The sequence below is a fragment of the Meles meles genome, chromosome 4, assembly GCF_922984935.1.
Source record: "Meles meles chromosome 4, mMelMel3.1 paternal haplotype, whole genome shotgun sequence".
NCBI classification, from domain to species: Eukaryota; Metazoa; Chordata; class Mammalia; order Carnivora; family Mustelidae; genus Meles; species Meles meles.
The window spans coordinates 163236473-163249597 of NC_060069.1; the positions used below are offsets into that span (position 1 = coordinate 163236473).

Sequence of the window (13125 nt, forward strand, 5' to 3'; positions counted from 1 at the left end):
GCTGGGCCCCCTGGGCTGCCGGGCTCCGGGGCTGCAGCGAGATCACAGACCACCGCTAAGTGCCCTGCCCCCACGCTGGCAGCGCCCAAGGTCGGGGATAAGGCACGCCTCTGCGCCCGGCACTCACGAGGGTGAGCGTTCCCTTCCCAGGCCACGCTGCAAACGACAAGGCCGTCTCAGTGTCAGGCTCCCGCGTCTACACGGGGCCGCGTGTTCCTGCCCTAGTGACGCGCAAGTCAGCGAGGACACAGATCTAACTATGACCGGGAAGACAGCGTCCGTCCTCACAACCAGCAGTAAACCTCTTTGACGCACCCCATTTCTCATCAATCCGTGTTTTTAAAAAGCATTTATTTCCTGAAAGTATCTCTAAGTGTGGTAGTGTGTAACACACGACGAACAAAATGATGTAACGAGATTATAAGGAAACAGGCGGGAAGTGCTCTGAAGCACGGAAGCCAAGTGCCATCCCCGGCCGGGCCCACAGAGCCAGCCTGCCGGCCGCTGCTCGGGCTGCGAGGCCCCGCTTCCTCGGAGGAGCGTCACTGGTTCTAGCCCCCAGGAGTGTGGCACACACGCCCCCACCGACTGCGACAGAAGGGAAGCCACGGGCTGTGCGGTGCACCCCGCCGGGAGAGGGGGTGGGGACGGCTGTCACCATCTCCCCAAAGCGCCAGGCCAGCAACACAGAAACACTGCCTCCGGCGGTCATCATCCTGCACACACCACAATCTCAGAGAAGAAGCCTGTCTGGAGCGGGAAAGGTAGGGAAACGAGAGCTGTGTGGTTCTGCAAGCTTGCCTTTTTTGGTACCAGCACAGAGCGTCATTGTCGCTACGCGTTCAGCAGAGAAAGCCCGGCCGCGGCTGGGCGCCGTGTCTGCGAGGCCGGGCCTCAGAGCCCCAGGGACTTCTGCGCCAGCTGCCGGGCCACCCGGCAGAACTGCTCCCGGTCGTCCCGCCACATCTTGGAAGCGTCCACGTTGGCACCACTCTCATCGTTGGGCTCTGAAAGAGAAGAGACGCACGCCGTGGGAAAGGGGCTCTGGGAAGCAAGGGCCGGGCGAGGTCTTCCAACTCGCTTACACCCTCCACGTGTCCCTCCGGAGCCGTGTCCCAGAACCACGCGCTAGGGGAGGGAGCCGGCTCTCCGACAGACCCACCGAGGGGGGCTGGGAGGCGGCGTGAAGTCGCGACACACACGTGGCAGGAAGACTGACCCTCGTGACCCCTACATCCCGAGCGTCTTGAAGACAAACGTTCTATCTCGCTCTGGACACCCTGGGCCGAACTCCTCCATCCAGATGCCCGCCCAGCTCCTGCCACGGGCCAAGGCAAGGTCGATGCCCGGCCCCGGGGCACACCTGACCCCAAAAGGTGCCCCAGACAGATGAGGACACACACACAGAGGCAGGAAGGCAGGGAGCCAGAGACCCAGAGCGGGCCGGGAGTGGGGCCCACGGGGCCAGGAGCCAGAACAGCAAGAAACGCTGGTTGGGAGCAGAAAAGACAGCCAAGAGGCCAGCCGCGAGCAGGACCCGGGCCCCTCCCTCCTGCCCAGCCTTGCGTCCCTCTGTGGCCGCCCCATCTCTGTCCCTTCAACCATGATGACTTCTTCCTCCCATTTGTTCAAGAAGCTTCCTTGGCAGGTCCTGGGTGTGAGGTCCAGTGCAGGGGACTGTGTGTGCGGAGGGCGCACCCTCCAGAGCACCTACAGACAGGACCGTCCACACGCGCATCGTTCCAAACTCGGGGCTAGAGTGGGCGACGGGAGAACAGGACGCAGAGGACTGGGGATCCCGCAAGCCTTGAGGAGGGGGTGTGCTCAGGGGACCCCTGGGCAGGCCTGACGGCAGGGAGCACACGAGCACGGACAGGGCCAGCCCAGCTCCCTGCCCAGCACCGGTGACAGCAGGAACCCGGGGCCCAGAAGGCTCACAGAGGACCAAGGGCCACAGGCTCCTCTCAAAGCAGGCCAGGACGGAGGGCGCCGAGTGGGGCAGTAGCCACAGCTGAGCTGGGGGACAACCGAGCTGAGAAAGTGTCTCAGAGCACAGGGCACGCACTGGGACAGCAGCGTGCAGGAAATAGGATGAAACACTCTCTTTTTTCTTTCAAGCAAGCTCCACGCCCAGTGCGGAGCCCAATCCCGGCTCGAACTCACAACCCTGGGATCAAGACCTGAGACGAGATCAGGCGCCGAAACAACCGACTGAGCCACCCAGGCGCCCCTCCGGGAAAACCTTCTAACCGTCAGCCTGGGACTCTCCCTCCCTCCACGCCTCCTTGCTCTCCAAAATAAACAGATAAATCTTTAAGAATGAGGAAGTAAATAAAACCTTTTAAGAAAAGAATTTACAGCAGGACTTTACCGGTGGACTTGCAGGACTTGCAGCTGACGTCTGCAGACCCCGACCCACCGCCTCTCACCCGGCGGCCCCTCAGGCGGGAGGGAAGGTCAGGGCCTCTGCCCTCACACACGCACGGACGCCGCACGTCCTCACCTTCGTGCCGCCGAAGGGCCACCGAGGCCCCCCGAGCCTCCCCCCGCGCCTCCCCCTCCTCTTCTTTTCCTCCTGGTGGTCCAGGCTATCGCCCTAGGTTCCCTGAGGAACCCCCTCCTTCCTCGTGCCCTTTTGCACGCTCTCTGTCCTGCCCCTCAGCCACCGTCTCATCCGGACGTGACTCAGCCTCACCTGCACAGCGGGCCTCGGCCGAGCGGCCACCAGGGACGGACACCCCCACTCCAGACGCTTCTCCCAACTCTGCGGGCTCCTGTCCCGGAGACGGCAGCCCCCTGCCCCGGTGCCGAGGTCAGAGACACAGGAGTCACCGCGCACACCAGCGAGCCTGTCTCCCAAATGCAGTCCGTTCTTGTGGCCCCACAGCGGTCCCCGGCCTGCAGAAGTCCTTGTCCCCCAGCCCATCGCAACACTTGCCCGACAGGCTCCCTGCCGCAAGGACAGTCTTGCCGAGGTGCGGCTGCGTGGCCTAATGTCCCTGGCTGAGCTCGAGCCGTAGCCGGTGCGGGCAGTGTCCCCAAGCGAGCCACAGGCCTCACTCCGAATGCCCCTCCCGCCCCCTTAGCTCGGTACCTCCTCCACAGGACAGCCCCTGTGTGTCCAGCTCGGGATGTGTCAGTGACTGGCCGCCATGGGCGGATCTGGAAAGTCCCCTCAGAAAGCAGGCTTATGGCTAGGGTCTGGGACACACTGCGCTGGACACCCCAGGACCCAGCATCAGCGACACGGCAGATGCCCCAGGAAACACCGGCTCCACAACGCGATCCCCGAGGACCGGAGCTCGGCTCACTCTGGCCAACGTACAAACTCATCATCACGATGTGCGTATATAAGTAATTCAGTGAAAAAGCAGAAACGGCGTACGTAGATGAAGCACAAACAGACACGACCGTGACAGAAGACAGAGGAGGAGGACACAGGAGGACGGAGGAGGACGGAGGAGGACACAGGAGGACGGAGGAGGACGGAGGAGGATGGCGGAGGACTCAGGAGGATGGAGGAGGACGGAGGACAGAGGACGGAGGAGGACGGAGGAGGACGGCAGAGGACGGAGGAGGACGGAGGAGGACGGAGGAGGACGGAGGAGGACGGCGGAGGACGGCGGAGGACGGAGGAGGACGGAGGACACAGGAGGACACAGGAGGACGGAGGAGGACACAGGAGGACGGAGGAGGACAGAGGAGGACGGAGGAGGACACAGGAGGATGGAGGAGGACGGAGGAGGACACAGGAGGACGGAGGAGGACGGAGGAGGACGGAGGAGGACGGAGGAGGTCGGAGGAGGACACAGGAGGACGGAGGAGGACACAGGAGGACGGAGGAGGACGGAGGAGGACGGCGGAGGACGGAGGAGGATGGAGGACACAGGAGGACACAGGAGGACGGAGGAGGACGGAGGAGGACGGAGGAGGACACAGGAGGACGGAGGAGGACACAGGAGGACAGAGGAGGACGGAGGAGGACGTAGGAGGACGGAGGAGGACAGAAGAGGACGGAGGAGGACACAGGAGGACGGAGGAGGACGGAGGAGGACAGAGGAGGACACAGGAGGATGGAGGAGGACAGCGGAGGACACAGGAGGACGGAGGAGGACGGAGGAGGACGGAGGAGGACGGAGGAGGACACAGGAGGATGGAGGAGGACGGCGGAGGACACAGGAGGACGGAGGAGGGCGGCGGAGGACACAGGAGGACACAGAAGGACGGAGGAGGACGGAGGAGGACAGAAGAGGACGGAGGAGGACACAGGAGGACGGAGGAGGACGGAGGAGGACGGAGGAGGATGGAGGAGGACGGAGGAGGACACAGGAGGATGGAGGAGGACAGCGGAGGACACAGGAGGACGGAGGAGGACGGAGGAGGACGGAGGAGGACACAGGAGGATGGAGGAGGACGGCGGAGGACGGCGGAGGACACAGGAGGACGGCGGAGGACGGCGGAGGACACAGGAGGACGGAGGAGGACACAGGAGGACGGAGGAGGACACAGGAGGACACAGGAGGACACAGGAGGACGGAGGAGGACGGAGGAGGACGGAGGAGGACACAGGAGGACACAGGAGGATGGAGGAGGACGGAGGAGGACGGCAGAGGACACAGGAGGACGGGGCAGCCCCGCGCTGTCCAGCCCCCCCATCCCCGGGCCGGGGCGGCCGCCGTACCTGCCAGCATGCTCACCACCGACAGCAGGATCTTCTCCACGCTCTGCACGGGGCTCCACCGCTCGGCGCTGCTCTCGTAGCCCATGGGGTCGTCGCCGGGGGCGTGCAGGATGGAAATGCAGACTCTGCCGTCAGGGTAGACTGTGGGGGCGAGGACGCAGCAGGTGAGCCGAGAGAACGGGGACAGCGCGCGGCAAGTGGGCAGCGGCGCAGACACGGAGAGCCAGCTGCTCGCAAGGCGGCGGCAGAGCCCAAGGCCCCGAGTGCCGCACCCTGGTGCACCCAGCCGGCTGGGCCCGTGCTCACCGACCGGGCTCGAGGCCGGCTGCCTGGCCCCAGACACCCCCCACGGCTCCGCCTCCACAGGGATCTGGAATTTTCAGCATCTGAAGGCACTAATGACCAGTAACCTGGCAGAGAACGAGTTGACCAAAATAACTCTCGTAATGAGCGTTACTCACGCTAATTGTCAGAGCTGATTTCTAAGATTTTCCAATGCCCCCGTGACACCCCGGCACTAACTGGACTGTGGAAATCTATGTCCACGGTGCCAGGATGAAGGCAACCAGGATTACAGAGACCTCTGGAAGGAAGAAGGAGGTGCCCTGCCGTCTCCCGGGGCCTGCCTCTAACACACAGCCGGTCCTCTGTGCCCCGGAGGTCCGCCGTGTCCCGTCGAAGCCACGCCCCCCAGCAGCGGCAGGAACCAGAGGCCTGTGCTCGGGGTGGAGACAAACGCGTCTCTGTTCCCAGTGTGTGACCGAGCCTGCCAAGGACACTGCAGCGCCCGCCGCTTCTCTCTCTCACACGGGAGAGCCTCGGGCGGCTCGACGTGGACCCAGGACAGACTCCGCTGTAAACTGTAAGGCCGTAGGTTATAATAACAGAAACGACAGACAATTCAGGATAAATGTTTGTAACTCCCCTTCCTCGTGAGCGCAGAAGCCCCAACCGGAGACACCCGAGTGGCTCGGACGCCCACACACGTGCGCCACCGAATCTCGACCGTGGCCACCTCACAGCCGGCATTCTCGAAAAAACGGTGCTTCTGAGCACCTGCCGCGCACACAGAACTGCATCAGTGTGAGGATAGAAAAGTCCGAAACAGTCTGTCTGAGGAGGGAGCTAACGACCCCCACGTAACATCAGCAGAACGCGAGACGATCCAAATGAGGGTCTGGGCGGCCAGTCCCACAGGGGGCACGATCCTGAGCCCCACTGGCAGGGGTGGGGGTCTGGGCAGGCCTCCCCCCACTGGTGGAGGTGCGCAGGCTAGGGGAGAACGGCGAGGTGGGTTCATTTGTTATTAAGCCAAGGGGTGTCAAAGGCTCGGCAAGTTCTGTAAATGCTCTCGTGGATTAAATGAGCCTTGAGCTGTTTTATATGCAGAAAAGTACAGGAAAATAAATACTCAAATAAGAAAATACTTCATTTCTACAGAACAGGGCATCTTTCTCGCTTTTATTCTCCACAACCATTAAGATCATGATTTTAGTAGCGATAATCATTTATAAAAAAGAACATTATCCTAGGGGCGCCTGGGTGGCTCCGTGGGTGAAGCGTCTGCCTTCAGCTCAGGTCATGATCTCAGGGGCCTGGGATCGAGCCCCCCATCGGGCTCTCTGCTTCTCCTTCTCCTTCTGCTCCCCCTGCTTGTTCTCTTTCTCCTTCTCTCTCTCTGATAAATAAATCTTTTTAAAAAATTTTTTAAAAGGAACATTATCCTAAACGTGATCATTAAAAACGTATTTTCTTACTATACTATACGTACTACATACACTCTTATCTACGACCTTCTCTTGTAAAGGAAAAAGTAAAAACCAGAGCTATCCAGGAATCCAATTCCTACCACTGGACACTTTCCCAACTTAAATCCATAAATGTAATTAATGACGGAATTCCCCCCCTTTTAAAATACATGTTTATTTTAGAAAAAAGATTTACAAAAACCAAAAAAGATGCCATTATTGAAAGAGAATCACTTTCAACATTTTTGTGCCACATTTCCAGCTACGTACGTTTACACACGAATTGTTTTGAGAAAAAGTAAATTGTAACAAGAACGATTACACGTGACCAGCTCTGCTAGTCGACACAGAACTATCATTCTGGATTATTAAGCTCTAGATCACTGAAAGTATCTGTATAGTACTCGGATGTACAGTCTAGCGTGGCTGCTGAAAACCTGGACCGCTCTGACGGTCCCCACTTCGGAACCCACAGCGGGCCGGGGCCGGAGTCGCACTGTGCGCACACCCAGCTCGCGTCTCTGACTGGCCCGCGGGAAGAAGGAGCGAACAGGTCAGAGGGCGCCCAGCATCAGGGCCACATTCACCATCCACGTCACACTGTCTTTCAACTGATGCTGCGGTTTAACACACGGGTTACACTTCCTGGGCTCTGCGTCCCCGCACGCAGCCCCTCACTCCCCGTCGGAACCACGCCCCACAGCACTTACTGTTGGGATGAAACATCTCGCAGGTAAATCTCATCTTCGGGGGACTTAACGGGTAATCCAGCGGGAAGCTCAGGATGGCAGGAAAGACCCCGAACTCAAAGCAGGTGTCTTCTGGGCCCCTGGGGGACAGAAAGGACAGAGAAGCTCAAGTACGTTTTCCAGGGCCCACCACACCAGTGGGGAGCCGGGAGATTTCCACTGCGTCACAAGCGCCCGTGAAGAGACCATGTGACTGCTGAGACCATGTGACTGCTGACGGTGAACCGCTGCTTGTCTCTGAGCAGGGAAGCGACGCCTCCCCGCCCACGGCAGTTGGGTCAGACGTAGGGACAAGCGCAAACCCGAATCACAGGCACAGCGTCTGCACTAGAGGAGGGAAGCGCGGGCGGCAGAGCCTCCCCGAAACACGGGACCGGAGGAGAGAGCCAGCAACTCCGGCCTTCCTGTCCCCTCGCCTGGGAAAGGCGCCGCAGGCACGCGCCACAGCACAGCGCATTGAATGAGGCGTAAGAGTTGCTGTTTCAGAGGCTATTTTGAAATTTTCAAAAGCGCCCAAGAAACGATTTTGTCACCTTCAAGAAACAGGCAAGGAGCACCCGTGACCCCTGACGCAGCTCCTGCGGGAGCCGGGTGTGCACACGCGTGCGGCAGAGCCAGGCCGGCGCTCCCCGGGGTGCAGCGTCACGGGGCACCTGCGGGCCTGTCTGCCTGGGCTTCCGTCCCCATCACACGGGGAGTGGCAGAGGCGGACGAAAGCACTGCTGAGTCCTGTCAAACCCCAACACAACACGTGTGAGTTAACAATATCCGGGCCCCCATGTGGGCCACGACGGCAGCGGCTAGTAGGAGCCCTCCCTTACGGGTGTGCGTTAGGGTCGCTCATATGACCGCCTCTAGGAGGGCCTGTCCCGCTGAGCCAGGATGCGAACCAGCAGCTCTGCAAACAACCACCCCAGGAGCCCGAGACCCAGGCCGCTGCAGGGGCAGCTCGACGCCGGAGACAGGCTCCCTTTCCAGATGAAAACCAGATTGGCTCAGGAAAAAAACAGCTGAAATAGATTTCTTCTGACACAACCTTCATTGTTTAAAAATCATTTTCTCGGGGCTCCTGGGTGGCTCAGCGGTTTAAGCCTCTGCCTTCAGCTCAGGTCATGATCCCAGGGTCCTGGGATAGAGACCCGCATCGGGCTCTCTGCTCGGCAGGGAGCCTGCTTCCTCCTCTCTCTCTGCCTGACTCTCTGCCTACTTGGGATCTCTCTGTCAAATAAATAAATAAAATCTTTAAAAAAAATTATTTTCTCGAAGTATGAATTTGTTTCAAATCAATGAGACTATTTTGATTCAGCAAAATAACAACATAAACTTGCAAGCAGTATCAACGACGTTCATGTCCACAATTAAGGAAAAAGAAAAAATTCAAAAGGACATGGGACAGGGGGCTTTCCTGTCACTTGTGAAGCTGCCCAGGGCTTTCGACAGCGCCTGCCGCGGATGCCCAGATCACATCCCGGGAGGAAGGGGGCCCAGCTGCAGCAAAGCAGTCAAAACGAGACACGGCGAGAAGTGTTTGGGGGAGCACTTTTTTTTTTTCCCCCATTTAAAAGACCGACCTTGATTTTGAGAACTGTGCCCTTGCTACTTTGGGGGGAAACCACAGTGAATAACTACTTTGTGTTGCAGGTGTGAGTGTCCCAACAGCGCCCACAGCCTTGGCGGGAAACCAGGACTGGGAAAGCCACATGAAGAGGGACCAGCAGCGGGCAGGGCGCCATCCCGAAGAAGGGGCTGCCAGCGGCACAGGGAGCGGGCGCTGCCCCCAGCAGCAGCCAGCGAGCAAGGCGGTCTGAGGCCTGCTCTGCACTTCCCATCCCGGACGCCTGTTCCTCTGTGGGCAGATAGTGACTGTCCCTTTCCCCGCCCTCCATCCGCAGGTCCCCAGCAGTGGGGTGTCTGCAAGCTCCGCTCCCCCCAGGGTCAGCAAAGCTGGGGAGGCCGGCGATCACAGAGCACGGCCACGGGCCGAAGGCGTCCAGGTCAGAGTGAGGCACCCAGCACGGCTCCCGGGAGGCCAGCGGCCACAGGCAGCCCTCCAGCGTCCGTCAGGAACGCTCCCCGGTGCCTGGTGCCTCCGCATCGCGGGCACAGCCAAGTCAGAGGAGAAAGAAATCTGGGTAGTGTTTTGGAACAAGCCAAATGTATTTGCTCAACACTCTGGTAAGTTCTTTGTTTCTCATAACAAGGCTTTCTTTAACACTTAAAAAAAAAATCCCCCTGGGTCCCCTGTAGCCTCAGAAGCATGAGCAAACATTTCCCTAAGGGCTCCCACATCTTACATGCCAAAGCTGGTTTCAAATGCCCTAGTTCGCTACTGGTTTGAACGGAGGGTTTCCCTGTCCTCCAGGACGCCCTGCGGCCGCGACAAGCACACGGGGGCCCGTGCCCAGCGGGCCTGCTGACTCTGGAAAATGCTGTCGCGGAGCTGACGCAACCCGTGTTATTTCTGGACGAACCTTGGTGCCACATTCCAGAAAGCCTCACTTCTCTCTCACTAAAGGCCTCATCTCAAAAATGCTCAGATAAAATAAAGTACAAGAAAGGAAACAAACTCATCTGAAACATACCAAGTCTTCAAAGCCAGCAAGTTGTCGTCCATCTGTCCACTAAGACAACGGTCTGCCCTGTTTCAGAGCTCGGAGGCAGGGACTCTCCATCCCTGAGACGAGCATCCGAGGGACATGTCCCACCGTGCTCTACGTGGCGAAGGGAACCACCTTCCAAGCCGCTCCGTCCGGCCGCCAGACTGCGGGAAACGACGGGCTGAGCGGACGCTGGGAGGGCCACACTCGCGGCCTGAAGCTGGCCACTGGCCAGCCACGGCCACTGATGAGCCACGGTCTCCCTTCTGGACGGTCCACTGTCCGGCCCACCCTGAGCCCTGAGCTGCCGAAAACACGCGCTCACGCACCGAGTCCCTGAAACCAGCACAAACACTCCCTTAGTCCCTGCACGCTACATCCCAGTGCGCAAACGCTCTCCCGTCCCCGGCTGGGACCGCGCCGACGTGACACGGGAGACACCAGGCTGCGCGCCGGAGGCCGCAGAGGCCGTGGCGCTTGCCGTGTGCCCTGGCTGTCTGCGTGGGAGGGAGCCGGCGGCCGCCAGGAATGTTCTCAGCCCGCGACCTGTATATCACTGCGGCTGCAGCAGCGCAGAAGCCGGCCGTCCTTTCCAAGCCCACACAGCACACCGACAAACATCCCAGACACCCAGACAAGGCTGTAGGTCAAGGAGAGCGTAAACCACTCGCGAGCGCCTAACCGCAGCTGCACGGCTAAGGGAGAACGCGCTCTCCCGGGTCAGGACCACTCGCAGCGGGCGAGGAAGGAGGCCACTCCGAGACCGCAGTCATTGCCATCGCGGCCGTGGCGCTGCCGAATCCCCAGAGCACCCGGCAGGCGGGCTGGAAGGAGGCCTGCTGTCGGCTGGGGCGTCTCCCCCTCCTGCCATCACTGCCCCTCAGCGGAGCGCCCCAGCTCACCCAGGTGGGGGGTGGCCCTGGCTCTGCCGGGGCTCCTGGCCTTTACTCCCTCTGGCCGCCGGGCTCTAGGCCTCACCAGGACGACCGGAGCGGCAGCTGCACGAGGCCCCCCAGTCACTCTCCGGGCAGCAGGAGCCCACGGCCTGGCAGGAAAGACGGCATGGGCTCCCGGGACTGAGGCTGGGGCTGAGGGGGGCTCCGGGGCAAGGAGCAGGCGGACACAGCCGGCCGGACAGCGGCTTTGCTGCATTCTCCGTCATGTGTCGTGCTCTGTGCAGCCTGATCGTCCCAATGTGCGAACCCGGGCCGAGAACCACGGGAGGAGGACGCGTCTTCTGCTTCGGGAGAGCACGGCGCAGCAGAGTTTCTCAGCCTGGACCAGTCCGTAGGCAGGCTGGGGCGTCCTCTAATGTGGGGTTTTCTGTGACACAGACATCCCCGAACACTGAATCAGATGTATCTGACCCATACTGGAACTAAACGAGCCTATCATTCCCAGAACTTCCGTTCCGTTCTGACGAACCCAACCTTCACGACGTGAACTGACTTTGACTAGAAAAGAGTGTGTTGGAAAACACTCAAATACACGAGGTGTATAAAATAACAAAATGCTCCCCTCCACGTCCCCTCCGGACTCGCCTCCCCAAGGCCGACACAGGGAAGCCTCGTTACTCTCCAAGCTCGTCTCTGCTCATCTACTCACACACCTTCATCCGCAAAACTGAAGTTTTTCAAATTAAAAATGTATCATGGAGGGGCGCCTGGGTGGCTCAGTGGGTTAAAGCCTCTGCCTTCGGCTCAGGTCATGATCTCAGGGTCCTGGGATCGAGCCCTGCATCAGGCTCTCTGCTCAGCAGGGGGCCTGCTTCCTCCTCTCTCTCTGCCTGCCTCTCTGCCTACCTGTGATCTCTGTCTGTGAAATAAAAAATAAAAATCCTTAAATAATAAAAAAATTTTTTTTAAATGTATCTCGGCACGGCTGACAAGAATTTGAAGAGACCTAATGAAGTGGCCTGTGAGAGAGCCCTCGAGGCTGTGCAGGCGGCAGCCGTCCTCGGACCAACTCCACACCATCCCTGTGGAACTCCCTGCGGACACCAACACGCTGATCCTAAGATCCAGAGGGAGATGCGAGGGACCCAGGGAGAGGCAAAGAATCTGGAGGAAGAGAACAGAACGAGAGGATTCGCACTTTCCAATTCCAAAACCTCCTCTAAAGCTACAGGAACCAAGACTGTGACGGCGGGAGGAGGACAGGCCCAGATCAACGGTGCATAACTCGGAGTCACACAGAAGCCCGCGCGCGTGTGGTCCGCCGATTTCCGCCGGGGCCGCCAAGGCAAGTCCGCGACCCGCGCCGATGACTGGAGCTGGGCCCTCCCGAATGCCGTCTCCAGCGCGACCCCAACGGCCCAAAGATGCGAAACACAAACATGAGAGCTGCAAATAGAACACACAGAAGAAAACCTCCGGGACCTTGGGCTGTGCGACACCGAAAACCTGGACCATAAAAGAAAGAAACCGCTGAAATCACACATCTGACAAAGGGTTTGTACACAGACAAACGCAGACTCCACAAGAGGAGTCCACTTCATGGGCAACCGCCGTGCAGGCCACCAAGACGCAGGGGCGGCCCCCAGAGAGCCTCTGCACCGTGAGTCACAGGAGAAGTCACCCACGCCCACGGTGAGCGCCCCGCACACCCACGAGGCAGCGGGGAGGGCGTCAAGCGCGGGTGAGGGTGAGGGGCGGAGAAGGGGGAGCGCCGGCCGTCCCGGTGGTCAGGCAAAAGGGCGAGCTGCCGGGAAAGCAGCGCGGCGGTTGCAGCCGGTGAACGCGAATTCGTCCCGTGGGCCCGGCGGGGCGCGCACACGATGCAGACGCCGCGCAGGGACGGCGGCGGCTCTCGCCACAGCAGCCGGCACCCCCATGCCGCGAGCGGACAGGGCAGGGGCAGCCGATGCCCCCAGGGGACCCGGTTCGGGGGCAGGAGGCAGCGACACACACAGCAGGTGCAGGAGGCATGGACGCGTTCTGAGAGTGGGAGAAGCCAGACGCCCGAGACGGGGTGCTGTAATTCCATTCGCAGGAAAGTCCAGAAGAGCAAATCCGTAAGTCAAAACGCAGGCGACAGGCGGCCTCCAGCCGAGGCTGGGAATGCAGACCGACGCGAGGCACGTTGGAAACGTTGCAGAAGCGTCGCGGGGATGGCCTCAAACCTCTGTGAACTGACTGAAGTCTCCGTCGTCGACACCTGACACAGATGAAACTTGGTTCTCGGCCGCAGCGCTGACCCCAGGGCCCAGGGGCCCAACTCCCCAGTGGTAACGACAAGGAGGGTCTCCGGACCCCACCCGACAGCATCCCAGCGACCACACTGGTCCAGGCCGTCGCTCCCTGGTTTGCTCTTCCCACTCGGTGACACGCCAGAGACCTTCCCACGCCGGC

At 60.2% G+C, this 13125-nt stretch overlaps 1 protein-coding gene across 1 annotated transcript in view; it reads right to left on the minus strand.

Annotated features, from left to right (window-relative positions):
• Nucleotides 1-334: 334 nt before the first annotated feature.
• UBE2G2 (ubiquitin conjugating enzyme E2 G2) overlaps nucleotides 335-13125 on the minus strand; it is a 33202-nt gene continuing 20411 nt past the window's right edge. Inside the window, exons 4-6 of the mRNA XM_046001706.1 lie at nucleotides 7140-7258; nucleotides 4682-4822; nucleotides 335-1007 (exon numbers count right to left, since the gene is read on the minus strand). Coding sequence (XP_045857662.1) covers nucleotides 895-1007; nucleotides 4682-4822; nucleotides 7140-7258 — 373 coding nt within the window. The 3' untranslated portion in view covers nucleotides 335-894. The remainder of the gene's footprint in view (nucleotides 1008-4681; nucleotides 4823-7139; nucleotides 7259-13125) is intronic.